At 38.2% G+C, this 25,341-nt stretch overlaps 1 protein-coding gene and 1 long non-coding RNA gene across 2 annotated transcripts in view; one reads left to right on the forward strand and one right to left on the reverse strand.

Annotated features, from left to right (window-relative positions):
* Positions 1–1,054: 1,054 nt before the first annotated feature.
* Positions 1,055–6,756, reverse strand: LOC124261368. Its single transcript, XR_006894305.1, has 2 exons — positions 6,622–6,756; positions 1,055–2,237 (listed from the first exon to the last, which is right to left on the reverse strand). It is a non-coding gene; the product is annotated as an uncharacterized LOC124261368 (long non-coding RNA).
* Positions 6,757–10,006: 3,250 nt separating this feature from the next.
* The window catches only part of LOC124261356 (tetratricopeptide repeat protein 39C-like), a 38,245-nt gene continuing 22,910 nt past the window's right edge, over positions 10,007–25,341 (forward strand). The window contains exon 1 of the mRNA XM_046695657.1: positions 10,007–10,269. Within this exon, the coding sequence (XP_046551613.1) occupies positions 10,121–10,269 (149 nt within the window). The 5' untranslated portion in view covers positions 10,007–10,120. The remainder of the gene's footprint in view (positions 10,270–25,341) is intronic.

Consider the following 25,341-nt stretch of genomic DNA (forward strand, 5'->3'; position numbering starts at 1 on the left):
TTGCAATACTATCAGAGGGGTATCTACTTTGCAATACTATCAGAGGGGTATCTACTTTGCAATACCATCAGAGGGGTATCTACTTTGCAATACCATCAGAGGGTATCTACTTTGCAATACCATCAGAGGGTATCTACTTTGCAATACTATCAGAGGGGTATCTACTTTGCAATACCATCAGAGGGCTATCTACTTTGCAATACCATCAGAGGGGTATCTACTTTGCAATACCATCAGAGGGTATCTACTTTGCAATACTATCAGAGGGGTATCTACTTTGCAATACTATCAGAGAGGTATCTACTTTGCAATACTATCAGAGGGTATCTACTTTGCAATACCATCAGAGGGGTATCTACTTTGCAATACCATCAGAGGGGTATCTACTTTGCAAATCCAGGAACAGCAACTAATTTCCATAATATTCACTTAGCAGTCAATCATGTTGAATCTTAAAGATATTTTAAGAGGGATACATTAAGAATTTAGAATGATCATTTATCACAGATTCAACTAAAAAACCTGTTAACCACAGAGCCTGACTAACTGGATAACAAGAAGCGTTGTGAGAATGCCTTGACGAACTCTGTCCCACTAAAAGTAGATTCTGACAAAATGATTCACCCTGCCACTGCCAGAGTCATCTGTGATGCATCCCTTCTGTGCATCACCTCAACCCTGATGTCAAATAGTCACATTAAACAAAGTATCACACAACTGACCCATTCAAATTGTTATTTGTCAGCAATATATGTGTCTGTATCACAGAGGCCTATAAATATTCAACGCAAGGCCAGACAGACCAATGTGTTCCCTAGACCCTCATCTTTCTCGGCTCTCACATGCATGGGAAACAATCATGTATTGTACACCCTGTAAAATACAGGGTGGTGGGGTAGCCTAGTGGTTAAAACATTTGTTCATCACGTTGAAGACACAGGTTTCGATTCCCCACATAGGTACAATGTGAGAAGCCATTTCTGGTGTCCCCCGCTGTTATGTAGCTCAAATGTTGCTAAAAGCGGTGTAAAGCCACACACACTCACTCACTCACTATAAAATACAAAAAGATGACTCTTTTATTCAGGAATCTTTATAAGACATGTGGAAAATGTCAGAATATATTGAAACAGTTTTGGTGAACATGTAATAAAGCTTCATCATTTTCTGTCAAAGGCTCTAACTTAATAAAACTTCAGATAAACTCTGAACGGTAAAAGTCAAATACATCAAGTTGCAGAAAATTAGTGCAAATACTAAATGCCCTGCACTTCACCATTCTTGAAATCATATAAAAGAAAAGGAAAGACATACATTAAAAATGATTGACAAATCATAAATTCAAAACATCATACATAAAAGTTGTCACAAAATAAGATGTTTCAGATGCATTAGGATTCCACACAAGAGGAAAGATCTCGCCAAACTAATGATTCAATGTTTCAGAAGGATATTCTGTATCATCCAACAGTCAGGTATTATCCACATCATAAAACGTGAAATGTTCTCACTGACAATGGAAGTGATGAGAACTATTTGCAGAACTTCATCACTCGTGCTTCATCCACTCATCAACAGAATCACACATCAAACAATCTGTACAAGCAGGTATTAGACAGAAATTGACCAAGTTTGGAATCTGATGTCAAGGTCAGACAATATATATTTTTTAACATGTTCCATAACACATATTACAGAAAGCAGGATGCCAAAAGGTTGTCAAGGTTTGTTTCATGTTAATTTCCTGGCAAAATTTGAAATACACATGATAAAGGTTCACAAAAAGCCTATTACATTAAACACATTTAAATCAACAGCATGTCTTCCTAATTGTGGAACTTCAAATTCCATGTTAAAACATCCACAAAACAAAACATAAACCACTCAGCCTCAAAAGAAAGTGAAGGATGTTTTATAAAATTAGCAGCTTCTATTATGTCATCAGGAACGGATTACTTCAGCTAGAGCCATGCGGGAGGTAGTTTTCCATCCTGATCGATACCACGTCCGATGTTCTGAGTACAGCAGCTGGAATCAAACCTAGATGAGTGTATAGATCTGACACCTGCATGTTCTCAAACTCGATGTCTGATGGACCTATGGTGGCTGAAACTTGGGACTTTTGAACCATGGTTACTTCTGCCTTCATCCCTGTGATAGCACCAAGCATTCGCAGGAATCGTTCTCGGAGGAATGTACGTTGTTCCTGCTTCACCTGGTCATTTTCCATTTTCATTCTGTTAAGAGAAACAAGATGTGGTCCAGTGAATTTGATATTAGAATAACGCCATAAATAATAGATACTATGATTTCACATGGGTAAGTGTTTGATGTAAATTGCCCTTTGTAATTTCCTGATGCAAAACCCAATGATTGTTGTGGCACTAATTTGCCATGGGTGAGTGAATGGGTGCATGCGTAGGTAGGTGCGTGCGCGCGTCGCGTCGCGTCAATGCGTGCGTCTTGATCGCGTCGCGTCGCGGAGTGGAGCGTCGCGTCGCGTCGCGTCGTGATGTGAGTGAGTGAGTGAGTGAGTGAGTGAGTGAGTGAGTGAGTGAGTGAGTGAGTGAGTGAGTGAGTGAGTGAGTGAGCGAGCGAGCGAAGCGAGCGTAGCATCGTTCTACAACAGAATGTCTGTTCGTTGAAGGAGTATAAAACAAAATGATGCTGCATAAACATAATTTGTGGTTCAAAACAATCACTGTCACACCTAATGCATGCAACTCTGCACAGCAAATAGTGGCTCACACACAGCTTGGCCATCTTGCTCCAGAACTGACTCATGTTCATCAACCATCATATTGGCACCTGTTTTTGTACTACTGTCCATTCAACATATAATCATGAAAACAAAAATCAAATAATTATTGACTTCACCAGAAATTTAAGTTTTGCAATATTGCAAGTCCAAAAATTAAAAATTGCTTCATGTCTATGTAATCTTGTGACATGTCCCTGTGGTAGGTATGTAAGCACAGGTGATCGGAAAAAATATCATAGGAAAAAAAGTCATGGGAAGAAAGGCTTAACATCTCCCAACAATGACATAATTTGTGTCAAACAATCATGCTGCATGCCCCTAAGTCACAATAAACCTATTGTTGCACCAGCAATATTAGTATGGGCAAGACATATTCTGTAACATGGATATAGGTTGTCAAACGATGCCCATGATATTATTTGTAAGGCATATCGCTTTTGTAAACATCAACCAAACACAGACACACCCTTATATGTATCACATAAAGAGCATTGCATGCAACCAACTTATCTTTATGGACACTAGAGTTAGTCCCCCTGAAAGCCTGTAAACCTTGCATAATGGAAATGATGACTGACTGACTGACTGAGTTTGGTTTTACGCCGCTTTTAGCAATATTCCAGCAACATCATGGCGGGGGAACACCAGAAATGGGCTTCACACATTGTACCCATGTGGGGATTCGAACCCGGGTCTTCGACGAGACGAGCCAACACTTTAACCACTAGGCTACCCCACCGCCCCTGGAAATGATGAGGGGGAAGGTGGCATCCCAACATCTAAGATTAGCAAAAGCTAGACAGTTCTGACAAGGGGGTATTAAGAGATATCATTTTGTATTTTTAGGAAACAAATGACCCTACTTCATACAGAATGTTCAAGAAAATCCTGAAAGAAGAGCATGACATGATCTGTAAACTCTTATTGAAGTTGGGTTATAAATATAAACATGTGAACAGTTTAAAACTTAATTTGTGGAAAGGAGAAGACATCATTGCAACGAGAGCCAAATATCTAATGGTAATTTGACAGAAACAGGAACAGGGATTTCAATTTGTATGGCTGTACGAAACATGGGTAAGTACAAATCATATATCCCAGGGTTTTATGCGACATGCAAATGAGGTGAGGTGAAATTGGGTTTATCATCGCGCTGGAGAATATTTCGCTCATATGACGACGTGCATGCGTGTGTATGTGTATGTGGGACTGCTTGTACTAGCCCAGACTGAAGCTGGTTTTATAGTGCTAGCCCACTGAAATACCATGTCGTAGTGAAGCATGAATACCCCACTCAGACACATTATACTGACTGCAAGCCGACCAGTCCTTGTTGTACCCATTAATGTCGAGAGCCAGGCAGGGACCAAACGACATGCAAATGTGCGTCTAGTATTCACAAATGTAGAAAATGGACACAGAGAAACAATTCACTGTGTCCAGACGGACACACAATATTATTCACGGTACCCGCAACACATCTATGACTCTGCCAAGTGTTTATTTGATTCTTTCAGAGCAGTTACATGCATCATTTCATCCATCAGTCCACATGATCAATTATTCATCCCAGCCTCCCAGGCTCTAAAGAAATAATCGAAAGACAGAGTTGTCTACACTGATACTTCACAGGACCCTTAAAATTAATAATTAGGGGTCCCCGGGTAAAGCCCTGTATCCTCTTATCAATGGCAGTCTCCAGATCCCACGTACAGCAGGAAAATACCATGTGGAAAAGAAAAGAATCTCTTTCTGTTTCTGTTGGATTATATTTAGATTTCTACCTGGTTTTGATCTGTTGACAAAAATTCTTAAATACATTCTTCTGCTTTGACGGAAAATGTGCTGTTTGATGTTGTACAAAGTCATCATAACTCCCATTCCTTAACGCCAGCTTACAACAGTCATAGCCTATGGTTATTTTGTACAATGGTACCTTGGAAAGCTCATCCGATCTTTTGCCAGATAAATGAGTGATTGTTATTGATAATGCCCCTGATCATAACTCCATGGATCCCATAATGTAATGCTCATCATCTGCATCAAGAAAAAGTGACATGGTCAAATGGCTTAAAGCTAATGGTTCTGACTTTCCAGTCAAAGCTACTAAACCCATTGGTACCAGTTCCCCATTCCTCAAAGCGATTGTAGCGCTATGACAGTCGTAAGTCTATGTAAAAGTATGGGAGTTACGACCACCTTAGGGCCCCAGATCATTCTAGCCAAAACCAGGGCTCCAGATAATTTTTCATGATCAGGAGGACGTATTCCTTATTTTTTCAATATAGGAGTACTGGAAAACAATAAGAGTGCATTTAGAGTACTGAATGGAAATTAATGGAGTATCAGTAATCTTGTGTTTTGTTTCATATATGCACCACAACATTGCTACTCTTGTGTAAACAGGTCAATAAACAATAAAGCAATACGTTTTCTAAATTATTTCCTACCTGTCGTGCTTATTTTATATCTGTACATACGCCGATACAGCCCTTATCTGGAGCCCTGCAAAACCAACGATCAGTCTACAAAACTGACACCATCTTAACGAAGTACATGTGATGATCCGTCTCCCACAGTACCATGGCAATCTAAATTCATTTGAAATAACTTAGGGACATTTAAGAAAAATTTACAGTGAAAAACACATAGATCTCGGAAAACTTGTAAACAGGAATCTTGCTGATGTCACATGTAGCAAAACTGTGTCTACTGGCTATCGCCAAGACATCTGTATTACACGTGCACAGTTCCGGTCAATTACAATTCCGGTATTTTTCCCCACGGTATTTGACAACAATAAAGGACAGCACAAGCAAATTCTTCACGGTAAGTAACGTAAGAGAAAAATTAAAGATAAAGATATGAACCCTATTAAAAGATTTAACTTAGTCTGGGGGATGTCACATGATCTATATAATAGCAAGTTCAAGTTCACAAGTCATTAATTGTTTCGTTCCCTATCAATCTACTGTAAAAAAAACACACAGTTAGTCATACAATCACATATTCGATGTTACTGTATGATATAAATATATATTATTTCACGAATGGCAAGAGCAATTCTGAAATGGCGATAACTGTTACAGTCGTGAGAAAACATCTATTTGTACTGCCATGATTCCCTTCCACCTCGTTACATAAAACACTATCGGCGGCAGTGAACTGGCTGGACACATCGGGCGAATAGCTGATTAAGTATCATGATTGGTTCTGTTTCATTAATTTAACGAATGGTGGAGTCATTTTGTAAATACCGCTAAAATATGGCGATAACTGTTTGGCTACCAGTAACATATCTTGTTCACAGAAGATGAAGAGCATGAAAAAGATAATCTACAGTGTTGTTATATACTAAGTTAAATTAAGTTGCAATTCATGGAACATAAAATGTTTCTTCATGTCTTCCAGACATTCTCTCATCCTTTAAGTTGGACAAAAAAGTGGCCTAGAGTCATGAATACACAGACAAGTTAAATGACACATTAGTGGTATATGGTCATGAGACAGTAATCTTCTTATGGGTATCGGGTTCACAGGTATCTTTGCAGGCGTAGTCTACGTCTGGTGAAATATTACAGTGCACACTGACAGGTTTTGGTATCCATGCCACACACGGCCAAACACAAAGCCGAGAGGGGGCTGTGTAGCCGAGAGCAGCGATGCGGTCCTATACAGTCAAGACAGAACCCTGCATCGAGAGCTGTCTTGACTGTATAGGACCGCATCGCGGCTCTCGGCCAGGCGCCGTTGGGATAGGGTAAAGATTTTACAGAACTTCGTCTTCAATATGTTTGGACTCAAGTTACCGCTACGCACTAATAGTGACGAAAATACACTTGTCACTTGTTAAACCTTACCACTTTCATGCCACCTTAAACAGTTTGTGCTTGAAACTTCTTATAACTGTGACTTTTTCCGGGAGAAATCACGCGTAATGTGCTTCCTCTGGGAAGATCGTTCAGCATGCGTCCTTAAACGTAAACAATTCAGAGTTATCCCCCTTAGAGCACCTGTCTTTCCGGCGTATAGTCTTTTTCAGAAAAATGTTGCGGTGTGACATTTTCGAGTCCCCTAATAGGATTCGAACCACGGACCTTCCGAAATTAGAAAAGTGTGATCAAAGGTTATTTTATCAACATACATGAATTAACTTTACATGAACATGAATACCTCGGTAGTGATTGATTTTAGGTGAAATTGGGTAATAATAACGTTGTGTTCAAGATAACTGTACAGCGTGCAAGTTGATGATGATGTTGATGATGATGATGATGATGAAGAAGAAGAAAACCAGTCCTTGTTTCGTGCGCAAATGAAGCAGGGAGGCTATCATCCAGTGCCATATTCATAACAAATATTGGTGTGAGTTTGTGTCTTGTCTAACGCCGCACTCAGCAATATTCCAGCTATATTTTACGGCAGTATGTAAATGATCGGTTCTTGACCAGACAATCCAGTGATTAACATCATGATAATCGATCCACACAATCACATGTGTCAACCAAGTCAGCGAGACTGATCCATCCGATCCCGTTAGTCGCTTTTACGACAAGCATGGGATGCAGAGTAGAGTCCCATTTTTGACAGCGTCTCGGTCGCTAATCCGTTAAGGTGTGAAGTCAAAACTGGGATAACTATCTGTACCAATTAAGGGTAATTATTTGAATGCAATCAACTGAGAGAAGTACCGGTACATTAGTACGGCCCTATTGATTCCTATATCCATACCAGTAATATGAAAAAAACGAGCACGAGAAGACCTGACAGGTGTGCCAAAGATTTAGGAGAAAGAAAGGAGAAAGATTTTAGATGCGTGTGAAGAAGCAACAGCTCAAGAGATTGCAGCCCGACTTCAGATGTATGAGAGTATCAAGTCAAGTCTGTACAGACAAAGAACCAAGAAGGTCCCCGTACTCCAAAAGACGCCCAAGCAGAAGACTATCTACTGGTAGATGACAACAACAGTAGTGGGATCATTGTTTTTGAAACTCTCTCTAGTTTATCCAGATTGTGTGAAAGTGATACTGTTTCAATGGATTGTGTGAAAGTGATACTGTTTCAATGGATGCCACCTTCAAGATTTGACCCAAAATATTTTACCAAGTATATATCATGCACTCTCATGATAAGGTATATGGTACTTTGCCTGAGCTTTCACTGTCAAACTTGGGACTAAACCGGGAAGCAGAAGATCAATTTGTGATCAATGTTCCAGAATTGCTAATAAATAATTCTGTCATCGTCGAGATGCCAGCCCATAAACACCTAGGAGTAACATTTCAACAAGACGGCCTCTGGCATAGTCATATCGAAACCATTTCAAACAAAGTTGGCCCCATGATAAACTGTCTGAGAAGTTTTAAGTATCGCCTCAATAGAAAGACTCTGGAAACTATGTACAAATCATTTATACTGCCTATTTTCGATTATTCCAGCCATATTAACATGCAAATAATTGGTATTACAGTTTTGCCTATACAGGAATATTACTTTTGCTCTTATCAGATTAATAATGGAACATTTATCAGAAACATTACTATATAATATTATGTGAAGAATATAATATCGAAGTTGACAAAAACTATGCATTTATGCCATATATTTAATCATTTTGAAATAAAATGGGGCAATTTTACTACCCCCTGGGGCAATTTGACCAAAAATCCGAGGCATTTTGATCAGATTTGCTGGGGCATTTTGTAGCTGGGGCGATTTGACTGGCACCCATTTAAACAACAAACCTTCTAACTCCACACACAACACACACACAGGGGGTTTAGAGGGCTATATGGATACCAGTTATTTGAATATTAACGTCAAGGGCGTTACTCTATACTCAATGTTATTTTTAGTTAATACAAGAATTAGTGACAAGTGAATCTGTAGTGCCTGTCTTGAATTATCTTATGTCACAAATCGTTATCAAATAATGTTCAGAGGATGCTTCTAAAGTGGTTTCACACTAAGCACAAGACGACTTTACACAGCCCCAGATGTCGGAGAAGAAAGAAATGTATATACAGTCTAAATAATAAAAAATAAATATGTAATTATGTGGAAAATTCAGACGGGTAGCAAGTGTAGTAAAATTTAAAGTATGAACAACAATTGTCTTAATAGATCACAAAACAAATAAGTATACTGTGTATATTTCAAATAGATCACTTCGGTTGAAGGTCTGTCAATTGTATTTTCGAGAGAAAATTTGCTAGTAATGTTTTCCATGTGCTAACGTGCAGCACGTTAACCCTTTACAGGTCAACCTGTACTGTAATTTAGACATTATAACCTGGTGCTGTTGGTTTTATTCACAATAAGAACAGGTCATTTTTAACTTTTGGCTTCAATTGAGAATGTTATGCCGTTCCATGTGAAAAAAATAGCAAATATGTGAGATTTTACTTACGTCTCTATTTTTTAGGGTAAGGTGTCTCTCTGTATCCTTAATACTACATAAATTTACTCAAACAATGTAATCGCGATTAGTTTGGAACACGGTATACCATCACGATAGACAAATATTACAAAGACAGTTTCAACTCTGCATAATATAAATCATATGAAAGGTTAATGCTAAATTATCGTTGTTTTTCCTCTCCATATACTCCCTTCTGTGCCTTCTAACATTAATGAATATACGATAACAGTTTTCGACAGACAGATTTGGGCATGTATCGATGAATGCAGGGTCGTAGCTACCGTTATAAAAAAAGCCGGGGCTTACACATTATTTTTGCTAAAACAAAAAAAATTCTTCTAATTCCAAGAATACCTACAAAAGCGTTATCAGAACAATTTAAAAATGGTAATCCCTCTATGAATCATTTTGACTACAATGTTCTTTGATAACAAAGTCTAACCAATACAGTCACCATGTACAATAAACATGATATTCTTGATATCATAAAATTGAAAGGCGTCTTTCTTTCAGTGATTAAAAAATGAAAGTCAGGCAAGCCCTCAATACTATCTACATATAAAGTTCTGCAACCTATCGGGCTCACACGAAAAATTTGGCTGGCTACGCGCCTGGAATGACAAGATGCATCTTTAGCCCGATCACGTTGAGTCTGTTTTATAACGTATGTTCTTTTCGTGTCGCCATGGGGTCTTTAAAAAGAGTAAAAGACAAAACCATACTTGTCAATTCTTATTGAGCAAGTGAGAAACATCTAAATCTAAACACAAACATATTTCCTGAAACTAACTATATATACAAGAAACCAGATCGAGGCTGTTGCCCAAAACAACATGGCGGACACCAGGGAAACTTGAGGAACTGTCAGCTTCATGCGATTAAAGCTACATTTTGGACGTGATAACGCATATCATAAGTGTGGCTGACTTAGAATCAACATGGCACAGGCGAACGAGATAGAAGACATGAATGCTGGAGAAGGGGAGGATGCTGGTTTGACAGATGACGCCGAAATGGCGCTTACTGGCATCAACATGCTGCTAAACAACGGGTTCGATGAAGCTTATGCTCTCTTTGAGAAATACAAGTAAGGATAATTTATTCGTTAATGAAAATCGAATGTTTACGGTTCACTGCAAAGTTCATTTATTGGGTTTTTATTCCAGAAAATGTTGTTATCACATAAACACTTGAGAATTGACGGTATGTCGGAGTAATGACTTTGAATCACATGCTTCTACTCTAAGCCACGCCCCCTTATTTGTTTTGCATAATCTGTGCATGAGTAAAGACAACAAACAGCTGATAAACATTGGCATGTCGAGGGTAGATAGTGAATTGACGATGTCGATAATTAAATGTGATAGGTCAGGATGATCTTGTGATATGTACAGAAGTGTTGTTATGTAAAACATTTGGAATAAGCACGTGATGATTCTTTGTTCAAAGTCATGGTTTCATAACATTAAGATTATTGTATCATCAGGTGGTTAAAAAATAGGTCAGTGGTACTATAGAAATACGTATGTACCTTTCAGTTATACATGATCCCAGACTCTGGATGTTAGTATGACTAGCTAAATGCAAGTTTTCCATCCAGCAAAGTCACAACAATTTCCTTTCTTCTCGATGTTTTATATGTAGTAACTGGAATAAGCAAAATCTCCCGTCCTATTTTGCTGATCTCATTTTTATCAGGAGATAACTGTGAACTTTTCAATACGCAATTGTCGTTCGTGTTATAAATAATAAAACATGGAATAGAACTAATTACAGTATGTCTTTTGAATCTTACCAGTGGAAGGAATTTAACATTTTAATGATGAAGTTTTGAGGACTGGTATTTGTTATGTCTCAAAACTAATAATTGTATTCCCTTTTCCCTATTAATTAAGTTGAAAATGAACAACATAAGTAGCATGAAAATATTAAGACCACCACAAACTGACACTTGCTAAAATTATTCAGTGGTGAAGGCTATATTTATTATATAATCTGATACACAATCAACATTGGTTGATTGGTCAGCTAAGCAGAGAAGAAATATGATTGGTTGACGGAACTACTTTTCATGATCCAAGTTCATTGACAAATTTTACCGTTTCATTGATAATTAGAATGTGCTGTACACACTCCGGCGCAGTGATGACTTAGCATAACATCACTGCCACAGGCTAATTTGCATATCACGTGACCGTACTTTTCTCTTGTTTGTAATCAAACGCGCATATTCATAATAAGAAGGGACTGGACTCACGAAAGCTTTTCGGTTCTCTTCATAATGTTTTACATTGTTACATATATATTCTTCCACAACTGCGACAGTTAGGTCTATGGCAGTACATATTTAGATATCAAACTGGCTGCATCGTTTGCTCTCCGACGGCTTCGATGACTGCACGTGGAACCGTACAACCTATGTAAACAAAGGATCGCTACGCAAATCGAAATAGTGTTACATGTTTTTGGATAATTTTTCAGTGAAACTAAACCATTCTATTAAAGATGTTTAGTTAGATGTGTAGACTCGTCAAAAATAAAAGAGTAAAAGAAATCTGTACATTATATTATTTTTTTTGAATGGACATTGTAAGATGTGACGAATCGTCACATTTTTCTGGCCTGTGGCAGAGGTACTATGCTGGCTGGCCGCATGGAACTCTGGGTAGGAGATTGTGTGCTGTACTCACTCATTCCGAGATTTGAAAAAGAAAACATAATGGTTAAAGACATTAGACATTATTATTTTGCAATAAAATTGCGTTATAAATAGTAGTCTCTTTAAAATAAATAACCTTAAAAAATCACAAACAAAAAACAACAACAATCGTTTGCATTGTTTGTAAACAAACATGGCCGCCATTAGGCTAACCCGATCAAGGCCAATGACCTAGAACTTTAAAGTTGATGGGGACCTAACAGGAAGAGTGATAAGACATTTTACAGCCCTTGAATTCCTACAACCTGCTTGTTGTTAAAACTCAATTTGGGGAAATAGAAGCAGAACATACAGACTAAAGCAGGGGTGGAAATAACTTTAAAATTGATAGTGTACTCCGGTACAGTGGCACATGTAAAATCACTTGCCCTGATAATTTTTCCACTATACTGGCCGATTTTCTTGTTGATTTGTTAAATATACAACATAATTAACATTGGAAAGTCAACTGGACACCGCTACAGTTGTGATATACAAATTTGCTTGCCCGACAGAAAAAAACACTGCACTGGGGTGTCGGGCAATGGGTTATTTCCACCCCTGTAAAGGTGTTACCTGAAAGTGTGACAAGTGAGTCTACCATGGCATCACAGTTGTCTCATGCCGTAAATCTTCATTCTGTACATACACTATTCTCAAGTCCAATTTATGGTAGTGAATGACTCCTCTGTCAGTCGATCATCTGCTCCAAAGAGGCATATTCTTCCCATTGACTCGGATTCTGACTAGAGTTATCCTTCTTGGAACTGCTGTACTCTACTGGGACCAATGACGTGACTGTAACACGCCTTCTACAGAACAAAATGTTGTTTAATCTTCAAACTTGTTGAGTTTCTTGACAGAAAACGTTTTCTAGATGTATTCGTGGGATGGTTGTCTTCTAGATTTCCCAAGTTTTAACCGTTGACTTTCCCCCAAATTGACAGGTTTTTGCCAAAGTTTGTTTCAACACTACACCATCACTAGACACACGTCAGTCGTGAATGAATGATGTTCCGGCACTCTTACTTGATCAAATAACGTTTTAGCTGTTATCAAATTCAGTGATATTGCATTTAAAAGATCATCTTTATCATATTAACAAATGATAATAAATTATTTCATAAAAATATTTGTGTTGTATTTTAAAGCGATTTTACGAGGTTCTTTTTGTCATAGCATAGTTATGTTATTACCGCTGGAGAAGTTAGGTTTATTACGCGCATGAATACGAATCAGCTCTTTGAGGTCACAAGTCCTGTCTCCGGGTGATTTTTATTTCGTGGTTCTTCTTTTTAAATTACATTATGGGTAATAAATAGAATAACCAACGGGGTATGAGTTATTATGGGAAATATGCCCTTGTTAAAATAATGTTTAGTGCCTCGCCAAGGCTCGGCACTGTGAACATTATTTCAACTCTGGCATATTTCCTGTAATCACTCGTACCTCGTTGGTTATTCTCTAAATATCCCTGTGAGGATCCTAAGCACACTAGATGTTACAGGGCATTGTTTTACTAGTTTATTTGCAACAAAATTTCAGATAATACTTCACAGGGTATTGTTGCATGTTTGTAAAATCTCAGGTGATGAATTCTGATAGTTGGCAGAAGTATGATCAGGATACTGCTGATGTACATCATCATGGTTCTAGATAATGTTTTCTCACATGTAAATTATCCTTCACTCAGGGTAAGGGGCATTGGGGTAGCCTAGTGGTTAAAGCATTCCCCCTTTCTTGGCGAAGACCCGGGTTTGATTCCCCACATGGGTACAATGTGTGAAGCTCATTTTTGGTGTGCCCTGCTGGAATATTGATACAAGCGGTGTAAAACTTAACTCACTCACTCAGGGTAAATGGTAGATTTCCTTGGGTATTATTTCTCATTACAGTCAACTCTCGTTAATCCGACACTTGTGGTTGCAGAGAAGTATGTCGGATTAACGAAAATGTCGGATTAATGAAAATGTCGGATTTATGTATTTGTGTGAAAATATCAATGTTTACTAAATGTCATGATCGTCATACTGTTGCATGCATATCAGAAATGGTAGATCTAGTTATCTTCATCGTATGTAAAAATATTCACAGAAATAAAAAATACTAACAATACATACTTGTTTTCATTTATTAACATTCATAGATGGCATAACATACATATAAAATCATATAAGCGAACAGTTTCATATCTATTTCATGACCACATTGGCACAAAACTCACGTTTGTTTTTTACCGCATATCAGCTGCCATTATGACCCGGATGTTGAATATGTTACAGTTTCCATACAACTAATTCCATAATAACATGTGGACGTCTAATGTACATCAGGTGTTTATCATAACATATATAATTTATAACTTGAAAAAAGTCTTTGATGGTCATTAACATCAAACACGTCTAAGTGGTGTGTCAGAAATGTTTGCAAAGTGTTCAACGATGTTTTGGCCTCAGATAGCTTGAAGCATCGGAATCAGTCGTAGAGACGCTCAACCACTAAGCAGACTGCTTCAGGATGTCAGATACGGTTGATTGTCCAGTCTTCATATCAAACTTCTGCTCAGCAAAAGTGATGACTTCTTGTTGTGTTGTCTGGGGTTTGTCTTTCTTCAGGAGATTTCTTTCTTGATCAATGGCGTAACTTCTACAAGGGGTCGCTTAGCAGGTGGTGTACTTGTGACAAACATCTTGTGATGAAAACTCATGTCGGTTGTAAACATTTTATACAGCTCGCTCTACTGTTATTTCTTGATTAAATCGTCACAATTAATTATCCTGTGTTCCTAATTAACAAGTGTGATGTTCACTGACGCCGGTGTCAAGCAGCCAGTAAGGCACACGCTAATTACCACTCACGTGTGATTGTTTGTATACGGTCGGATCATCCGACCGGCTGTGTTGATTGTTGGATTAACCAATGTTTTTACAATGTATTTACAATAATCAGCTGCTAGATTGGTGTGTCGGAGTCGGAATGCGAGAATGTCGGATTAACGAGAGTAATTATCACTGTTTTAAATGGTTCCCTAATTTTTTGTCGGATTAACGTGATTGTCGGATTAATGAGTGTCGGATTAACGAGAGCTGACTGTATATACTTTTACTCCCTTGAGTCCAGCCTATTGGGTATGTTTAAGCAAATGAGTAGACATTTCAAAGTAATAATCCTGCCTTAAGAACTGGCTGATGACAAGGCCTATCAATCTGCATCTATTGATGTGAAGCAATGTTCCCAAGTGTGTCATCGCTTGCATGCATAATATTATCACGCATACATAACCATTAAGGTGATATATATCCGAGTTACAATGATCAAGACAAAGCTGTTTGTGCATTGTTCACTGCAGGTGATTCATGCAGAGGCCAGTAAAGATCTCTAAAGATAAAGAAATACAGGTACACAAATTGTAAAGGGTAAACTGGGTTACACATTCTCCCTGCCTGTTTGCATGGAAACTAAAAATTTATTAGGCAGTAAACTTGAATCCAGCTGGCTTGGACTACCTATTCGCCTTACCTTGTCCCTCTTTAATGGGAAGTCCCAAAACTTTCAAAGTAAAATATACATGATCACATTTTAAATGTAGTATTTTTGTTATTTTAACTGTTGGCTAAATTTTCCTACAATCACCAGTGGCTGAAGGTATGGTGTAAATCCAGCTAGGATCCATGCAGGTAGCAAAAGTAATGTAAGTCCCCATGGTTCCTAGTATGGTGATCTACCTTCAGTTGTTGGCGATCTATAGCCCGTGTTTTATACTGTAATGTCTTCTTTAATTGGGATTTTTCTTTAGCTTTCCTCGCTAGTTTTATATTCATATCTGTGATTCTCTTGCATTTTTACTGTCCATCGTCGACAGGTTTTAATCTTCCAAATATTTTTTCATCTTTTATTGTATGGATTGTTTTCGTCACGATATGGCTGAGATATTGCCGATGTGACGTTAAATATTAACTCACTCACTCACTTTAATGGGTATAGCTATCTTAACAATTCAATTCAAGGACAAGTGTAAATCTAAATGATTTCTCACTGAACCTTGTACACCAGTTTGCGTTTAGTCCCTCTTAAAAGGGACTCTATTTACTGTTTGTACATTTTCTGTCTCTTATAGTCAAGTTGTAATTTGTAACAAAATTAAAGCACTTAGAACTGGTTCAGAATTATAATCCTCAAATGATCCTATAGACTAATGTCTTTTCTCAGAAATGAACATATTTTTTACAGAAAATAGTCCCTTATTTATATTTAGTAATATGATAAAAAAAGAGACTTTCTAGGCTTGTATGGGTTGTGTTGTTTCAGGTCTGTATCAGAGACTAATGCTACTTGTCTGTGAGGACTACCATCATTTTTCTTGTCCTCTACACAGTTTAGTAGTCTCAGACTGGCAGACCATGGGATTTTTAAAGGCTGCATCATGGCTGCACTGTCAGCTTTCCTAGCTTGCAGTAAAAATGATAAAACTTTTGGCATGAAAAAGTGCTGCATGCATGAGAGATTCTCCTTTCAAGAATTACCATTGATTATGATAAGCAGAAATTAAAGAAGTTATTGTTTGTTTGTTGTTTAACACTGCACTTAGCAATATTTCAACTATATGGTGGTGCAGGGGTGGAAATAACCCATTGCCCGACGCCCGAGTCCAGTGTTTTTTTCTGTCGGGCAAGCAAATTTGTATATCACACTGTACCGGTGTCCAGTTGATATTCCAATGTTAATTATGTTGTTTATTTAAAAAATCAACAAGAAAATGGCCGGTATAGTGGAAAAATTATCAGGGCAAGTGATTTTACATGTGCCACTGTACCGGAGTACACTAGCAATTTTAAAGTTATTTCCACCCCAGTGGGGGCCTGTAAATAATGTAGCTGGACCAGACAATCCAGTGATCAACATCGTGAGCATCAATCTACGCAATTGAGGTTAAAGAAGATAAAACATCCATTAGTTTCTTTCCCCCGTCCACACTTAATTCATGTCTGTAAAGCATGTGAACAAACTGAAGTGAAAATGCCAACCAGTTTATGTTAACTGAATTCAAAGCCATGCTTTGATATATTTATTATCTGTGATTGTCAGCATATCATGTAAAGCATCACCCATCCATCCATCCATCCACCCACCCATTCATTGTCAGCATGTCCCAAAGTCCTGCAGTAAAAACACAACCAAATATGCAGCAAGTGTAACATGGCTGAAGCTCTTAAGATTTCATGAATGTCATTTTGAATAAGCTCTGGGTTCATCCGATGTAAAGTGTCCTGTTGTATTGTAGGTGATACTTGTAGATGTTAGGTCACAGCTGTCAGTGGAGAATACCTCTGTCACTGTAAACATGGTAAACATAAAGCAATGGATTTATGGATGACAACATGACATTTGGAGTATATTCCAATCCCTCTTCCATGATTACACAAGTTGACATCCACAAGCTTCCCTCTTAATGCTTGTTACATCTAAATGCCATTCCAAGACATTAAGCATTTTAGATGAGCTTACTTATATGAGTGGAATACAAGTTTCCGAGACTTAACATGTAGACAGTTTAGATGACACGCGTAGATGGGAAGATGAGCAGGAGGTTATGCTTCTGGTGAGACGTGAATAAGTGTATCAGGTCGTCAGATTCTGCAATCTTAACGTCTTGAAGCATTCAGTAACTGTTCTTAATGTTAATCATTCTCTTCCCACAGAGGTTACTCCTGTCATATCTTCCTACGTAACCTCTGTTCTAATACGACCCTTTCATGGTGTGAGCGTTCAAGACTCGTGATTGGAGGCAATCAGATTTAGTTGTGCAATCAGCGACGTTTCAAAAGTGATCATTCGCAAAGCCTCGGTAATTTCCATATGCTTCGAGAAAACTAAACATCTTCCCCTGCGCGATGCCCAAACGTTTCTTCTAGACAGAGCTCAGTCATGTTATGGCGGATCAGTGGCGTCTCCATCGCCCTCGTTGACAACGGACAAGCCAGCCATTAAATGTCTTGTGTGTAACATCAACACAAGTCCCCGGCAGATGGGGGATATTTGTGGCCCCACATTTGCTTGTGTTAGTCAAGTTGAATCTAAGTCGATGTGACACGTGTTCTGATTGGATAGAAAGAAGGGAGATAATTCGTGTTGTGATCTTTTGCCGCTAGGGGATTTTACGAGAACCGGGAAATATGGCCGTATTAGAACAGAGGTTCGTAGGAAGATATGACAAGTAACCTCTGTGGGAAGAGAATGAATGTTAATCAGAGCTCCAGATAAGATTTAGCTCATGTGGGTACTGTACCCACTGTACTTTTTTGGAGTGTGTATTATGAATGTTGAGTGGGTATTTCATTTTCCGTTACCCACTGCTTTCAAATATATGCGTATTTCAGTCATTTTACTCACCTAAGTATATGTCATTGAGTAAGTTTACTAAGCAGGTATGTTCTGCCTTATGTCATACCTAATCAAAACCAACTTAATATAATGGAAATGATTTCATAAAAAAATCACTCATCCTATACTGACAGTACAACACTTGTCCTATACTAACAGTACAACTTGACAGCAATCGATGTCTTTTTCATAACGCAAGCGATTTTTAAAAAAATATATTCCGTACGCATTTGTTTTAAACTATTTGCGTATCTAACATTTTAAATGCGTATTTGGTACGCAAGAATTATTTTTCAATGCGTAGTTGGAAATTTTCTATGCGTATTTTACCCGGATATGCAGCTTATCTGGGCCTCTGTTAATTACTATAGACTTACTTTAAGCCCCAGAAATAAAGCAGGGGTGGAAATAACTTTACAATTGCTACTGTACTCAGGCACAGTGGCACATGTAAAATCACTTGCCCTGATAATATTTCCACTATACCGGCTGTTTTCTTGTTGATTTTTTAAATAAACAACATAATTAACATTGGAAAGTCAACTGGACACCGGTACAGTGTGATATACAATTTGCTTGCCCGACAGAAAAAAACACTGGACTCGGACGTCGGGCAATGGGTTATTTCCACCCCTGTAAAGTTATCCGATTTAAATACATCTTCAAAATAACACAACAAATCCAAATATAGCCCAGAACAATCCTTAATTTCAGAGCTGAGATAGTCAAGACTAGCTGAACCATTCTCAGGAGACAACTTATTATTCTTGGTCAAGACTCTGCTGATCTTGACAAAACAGGCGAAACATTATTTAAGGGCCTAGTCCAGCAGTTGAGACTGTGTGAAGGTTTATCCTGTTTGCACATATTTTATCTTGATTATCAGCATGATGAATGACAGATTGTTCTGCTGAAGTGAGTGTTATCACCTCATGTTTTCATTGTAATATTTTGCTGCAGAACACTGCACTAGGAAGTGGTAGTTTGACAAGGCCTTTGTTCATGTACTTGTTCCTGGGTGTACTTGTTACTGCGTGTACTTGTTCCTGGGTGTACTTGTTACTGGGTGTATTTGTTCCTGGGTGTACTTGTTACTGGATGTACTTGTTACTGGATGTACTTGTTACTGGATGTACTTGTTACTGTATGTACTTGTTACTGGGTGTACTTATTACTGGATGTACTTGTTACTGGTTACTGGATGTACTTGTTACTGGATGTACTTGTTACTGGGTGTACTTGTTACTGGATGTACTTGTTACTGGGTGTACTTGTTACTGGGTGTACTTGTTACTGGATGTATTTGTTTCTGGGTGTACTTGTTACTGGATGTATTTGTTTCTGGGTGTACTTGTTACTGGATGTTCTTGTTACTGGGTGCACTTGTTACTGGATGTTCTTGTGTACTTGTTACTGGATGTACTTGTTACTGGATGTACTTGTTACTGGATGTACTTGTTACTGGATGTATTTGTTTCTGGGTGTACTTGTTACTGGATGTATTTGTTTCTGGGTGTACTTGTTACTGGACTTGTTACTGGATGTACTTGTTACTGTTACTGGGTGCACTTGTTACTGGATGATTTGTTTCTGGGTGTACTTGTTACTGGATGTATTTGTTTCTGGGTGTACTTGTTACTGGATGTATTTGTTTCTGGGTGTACTTGTTACTGGATGTTCTTGTTACTGGGTGAACTTGTTACTGGGTGTACTTGTTACTGGATGTACTTGTTACTGGATGTACTTGTTACTGGATGTATTTGTTTCTGGGTGTACTTGTTACTGGATGTATTTGTTTCTGGGTGTACTTGTTACTGGATGTACTTGTTACTGGATGTACTTGTTACTGGATGTTCTTGTTACTGGGTGTACTTGTTACTGGATGTATTTGTTTCTGGGTGTACTTGTTACTGGATGTATTTGTTTCTGGGTGTACTTGTTACTGGATGTTCTTGTTACTGGGTGTACTTGTTACTGGGTGTACTTGTTACTGGATGTACTTGTTACTGGATGTACTTGTTACTGGATGTATTTGTTTCTGGGTACTTGTACTTGTTACTGGATGTATTTGTTTCTGGGTGTACTTGTTACTGGATGTACTTGTTACTGGATGTTCTTGTTACTGGGTGTACTTGTTACTGGATGTACTTGTTACTGGGTGTATTTGTTACTGGATGTACTGGATGTATTTGTTACTGGATGTACTTGTTACTGGATGTACTTGTTACTGGGTGTTCTTGTTACTGGGTGTACTTGTTACTGGGTGTACTTGTTACTGGATGTACTTGTTACTGGGTGTACTTGTTACTGGATGTATTTGTTTCTGGGTGTACTTGTTACTGGATGTACTTGTTACTGTATGTACTTGTTACTGGATGTTCTTGTTACTGAGTACATGTTACTGGATGTACATGTTACTGGGTGTACTTGTTACTGGATGTATTTGTTTCTGGGTGTACTTGTTACTGGATGTACTTGTTACCTGGTGTACTTGTTCCTGGGTGTACTTGCTACTGTGTGTTACTGGGTGTACTTGCTACTGGATGTACTAGTTACTGGATGTATGTGTTATTGGGTGTACTTGTTACTGGATGGATTTGTTACTGGGTGTACTTATTACTGAGTGTACCTGTTACTGGATGTACTTGTTACTGGGTGTACATGTTACTGGGTGTTCTTGTTACTGGATGTATTTGTTCCTGGGTGTACTTGTTAGTGGGTGTACTTGTTACTTGGTGTACGTGTTACTGGGTGAACTTGTTACTGGATGTACTTGTTACCAGATGTACTTGTTCCTGGGTGTAATCCAGTGGTTTGGGTTTATCATGTTTCTCATTCCTATATTCTTCTCTATTTTTCTGATGCCAAATTGGCACCAAAAATACATTAAATTTTTTTGGAACAACTATTACATGTATTAAGTACTTTGTTCCAAAGTGTTATATATTGGAGTTATTCCGTGAAAACACAGCTGATAATTCTTTCTTGACCAAAAAATACACTTTTTATATACATGATATAGCAGCCCTCAGATTTTATAGCAGATCCTGCTTGAACACGACTTATATATGACTAGTGTCTCTACATTGTCTGTCCTGTTTTTTCAGTTCTAATTGCTGGAAACGTAAGCTTTATAAGAACTGGTTCAGAATTACAGTCATTAAATGCTGCTGGTAAAAACGGACAACCATCAATTGATTATAATCTATGCTCAGCAGAATATTGTAGCCTCAGGCTACCAGACTAGTGTCAACATGTATGTAGATGCATTGTTCCGTATGATATAAATCCTCTTAATGTCAGGTTTACTTACAGGCAATCTTTGGATCCTGTAAAGTAATTTAGGCCCAAAAAAATATATGTGTCCGTTTCCTATTACATGTTTTTTTTAAAATACTGTAAGTGGGTCGATTTTACCTGTTTTTTTACTTGTAAAAAAAATAATAATTTATTAGCACAAGTTGGACACGTGAGAATGTGTTCAAGGATACCGTATCATGTTGTTACAATGCCTTGTGATGAACTATTGAAAGATTTCTTTATCAAATCATTATTCATGTTATTTATGCCAATTTGATGCAATCTATTTTAGCCCTACGTACACTGAAAAACATGAAAATATCATACTCGATTTAGATGAAAATGATGAGTTGAAATGCACTCCAGTCATGATTTTGACTTGGTTAATTATGGGTCAGGGGTGGGGGGTAGGGTAGGAACTTTCGAGTCTACTGTCCTCGCTATGTATTTTGGTGATATTTGCAGGATATTTAACTCTCAGAACACAGGGCGTATGGAGTGTCTTAGACTAACAACTAGTCTCTGAAATGAACATATTTTACTGAAAAAAACGTTCATAGTAAAAAAATATATATATAATGAAAGGAGCCCTGAGACTTTCTTCATTTTCCTGAAGCTGAGGCAATCTAGACTTGCCACATTTTCTAGACTTGCGTGGGCTTTCTTGGATATATTTGCTTCAGGGTCTGTACGAGAGACTAGGAGTGTCTACAACAGTCTCTATCATGAGTACATATCCTGTTGAACTTTCAATTTCTGTTGTTTCTTTATTCGAAACTGCAGGGTTTAACATGACTCACAATTCCAACATATTAGATGCAATGATATTCTGAAATACCTGCCTGTCTGTTATCCCATGTCTAGTAATATTTATGGTGGGCATGGCATCTTTTTCTCAAAAAATGTTTGTTTTGTAATGTTGCGTGGTCACTGTTGGCAACATTCAGAGCCACTGACGTACATTCGCACACAGTCAAGCAAGTCAAGGAGCCTGACCACCTGATCCAATTTGTCACATGTTATGACAATCCTATGTTACTGGGGGTCTATTTGAACTGTAAATCCTGATAAAATATGTCTGGTATTAATATTACCGAAAGAGACACAGATATTAGCAAAAGTAATGTTAAAAGTGCTCACTGAGCATGGGATATATATCCATCCTGCAGACTGGCCCTCAGCATGTTTAGTACAAATTGTACAGTTGTTTCCATTATTAATGAAACAGGCGAATACAATGTGACAATAAATCAAAGTATTGCTGCAGATAAATGAACACGACACCATCTGTTGTTCATGACATCGCCGACAGTTTATGTATCATCACAGACACTATATAATATGTACTTCCGCATCAAGCTGGATCGGCCGAAAGCTATGGAATACACAATGCCATTTTAGAAAGTGGTCAAATGTAACATATGTTATATTTGCCAATTAACACTTATCAGAGGGGTACACAAAGTCCGCAGTCTAGACTAAGGGTTGTCCGACTTCCATTTTTGTGGAAGCCGCGGTGGCTGAGCGGTCTAGGCGTCTGACTTTGTGTGCTGCGATTAGGTGCCTGACTCTGAGGGTTCAGGTTCGAATCCCGGATGGGACTCAACCCAAAAAGTACTAGAATGTGTACTTTACTAAGAAAGTGTAATCCCAAATATAACATATGTTATATCATTAAACAGGTTTAATATCAGGCTCACAAGGTTAATCTGTTATTTGCTTTGGTCAGCAGAATCTGTTAACTGAAACATACAGTGAGTAATACCATCACAATATTGCAATGTTAATCTAGCTTGTGTATACAGACAGAAAATGAAAATGCATAATGTGTTCAAGTTTTTCTAAAACATTATCAATTGAGATTTGAAGCCAACAGTTTGAAGGTAGACATTGTTGTGTTTCATCATTTCATGCCTTTATGTTAATACTTTAGGCCAGACCAATTTCATTTCTTCTTTTACGATCCCCTGGTAGTATTTTTGCAAGAATAAGAAAAAAATAAAAATTAATTTTCCCTTCTCAAAAAAGTGAAATACTCTTGAGATCAGTGTGAAACCTACACTCACTCAACTTATTTTTAGTTGATATAAACAAACCGAAAGAGTTAGCATGGAAACTCATATGGGTTTTTGCTTTGACTGGTGATTTTTTTCCCCCTCCTGCCTTCAGGTTTCCTGAGGACAAAGATCCGTAAAACAAGAAATAAAATTGATCTGACCTTAATGTAATTTTTATGGCGTATTTGCCATGAATTTCAAACAAATCAGTTCTTCATTTTCAAAAAGTGTGAGTCAGTGTTGTCATCTGCTACTTCTCCAGATACAGCTCATAGGCGGATCCAGAGGGGGGTGCAGGGGTGCGCACCCCCCCTATTGTGCTGAAATGACCATTGAAACTCGGGTGAAAATGAAGTGTGCACGCCTCCTTTTCTCAATAGTGTGCCCCCTCTCAAAAGCTGTATCCGCCCCTGCAGCTCCCAGAGCCAGTCCTTTGATGGTATCGTGTGCTTTACAGGAAGTACACGCGGTTCACCCAGGTCTAAAACTGTACCAACTGCTGAATCCTTTCCTGAATGTGATTATTTTATCACTTCAAAATATCTGCAAACAAAATATGCATAACATATTACATGATATACAATGCATTTCAAGAATATACTTGGTGGATTGTTGGGATTAAGTTATAAGAGAACATATTAAAAAAGCTATTTCAGGTAACATTTATATTCTGCAGAATAGTGACTTTCATGTAATACAAATACCTCTAAAGATGAAGTATATATGCATTGTTAAAAGCATATTTCGGTAATAAAAATTTGCATTAGATTTGACTCCGATAATGATGGCTGCTTCAGCCGCACATAGATCAAAGGATATTCCATGACAGGTCACATGAGACTGACCTTTAGGGAACATAAGCTGATCTGTGAGATGACAGATAAGATGTCTACATGCCAATCACAAAGCAGCATAAGTTTCTCACCTCAAAGTGATATTTCTTCAGATATTTTTGAGGCGGTGGGGTAGCCTAGTGGTTACAGCATTCACTTGTCATGCCAAAGACCCAGTTTCGATTCCCAACATGGGTACAATGTGTGGAGCCCATTTCTGGTGTCCCCTGACGTGATATTGCTTTAATATTGCTAAAAGCAGCATAAAACCATACTCACTCACTCTTCAGATTTTAATTCAGCGCAAGTGAGCTCTATGATCTAATTAAGAAAAGAAGGACACAAGCCCAAGCCAGTTTTAATTTATAGGCATCCAAAAGTCATTTTAAAAATGTTGGTTCCTAGATGTTATCTCTGTTCAGTGTTGTAGACTTTTAGATATATTTCTGTCACTACATATCTTGTGTGTCCCACTTTGAAACTGCCGGAATTACCAGCATCAGGGAAAAGAGCTATCTGACCATACAGTGTTGAACTAGGCTGGTATTTTTTGGCTCTATCATGATGCCGCCAGTGGCTATTTCAAGTTCTGTCGCCTGTTTGTCCCTCCTTATGACTGACCGCCTCCGTGGTGTAGTGGTTATAGCGTCCGCCCGGAGAGCAGAAAGTCGCGGGTTCGATCCATGACCGCGTCATACCAAAAGACGTTAAAATATGGTACTTGTTGGTCCCTGCCTGGCGCTCGGCATTAATGGGTACAACAAGGACTGATAGGCTCGCAGTCAGTATAATGTGTCTAAGTGGGGTATTCATGCTTCACTGCGGCATGGTATCTCAGTGGGCTAGCACTATAAAACCAGCTTCAGTCTGGGCTAGTACAAGCAGCCGCA

This window comes from Haliotis rubra, unplaced genomic scaffold (genome assembly GCF_003918875.1).
Source record: "Haliotis rubra isolate DU_JTF1 unplaced genomic scaffold, ASM391887v1 Scf799, whole genome shotgun sequence".
NCBI classification, from domain to species: domain Eukaryota; kingdom Metazoa; phylum Mollusca; class Gastropoda; order Lepetellida; family Haliotidae; genus Haliotis; species Haliotis rubra.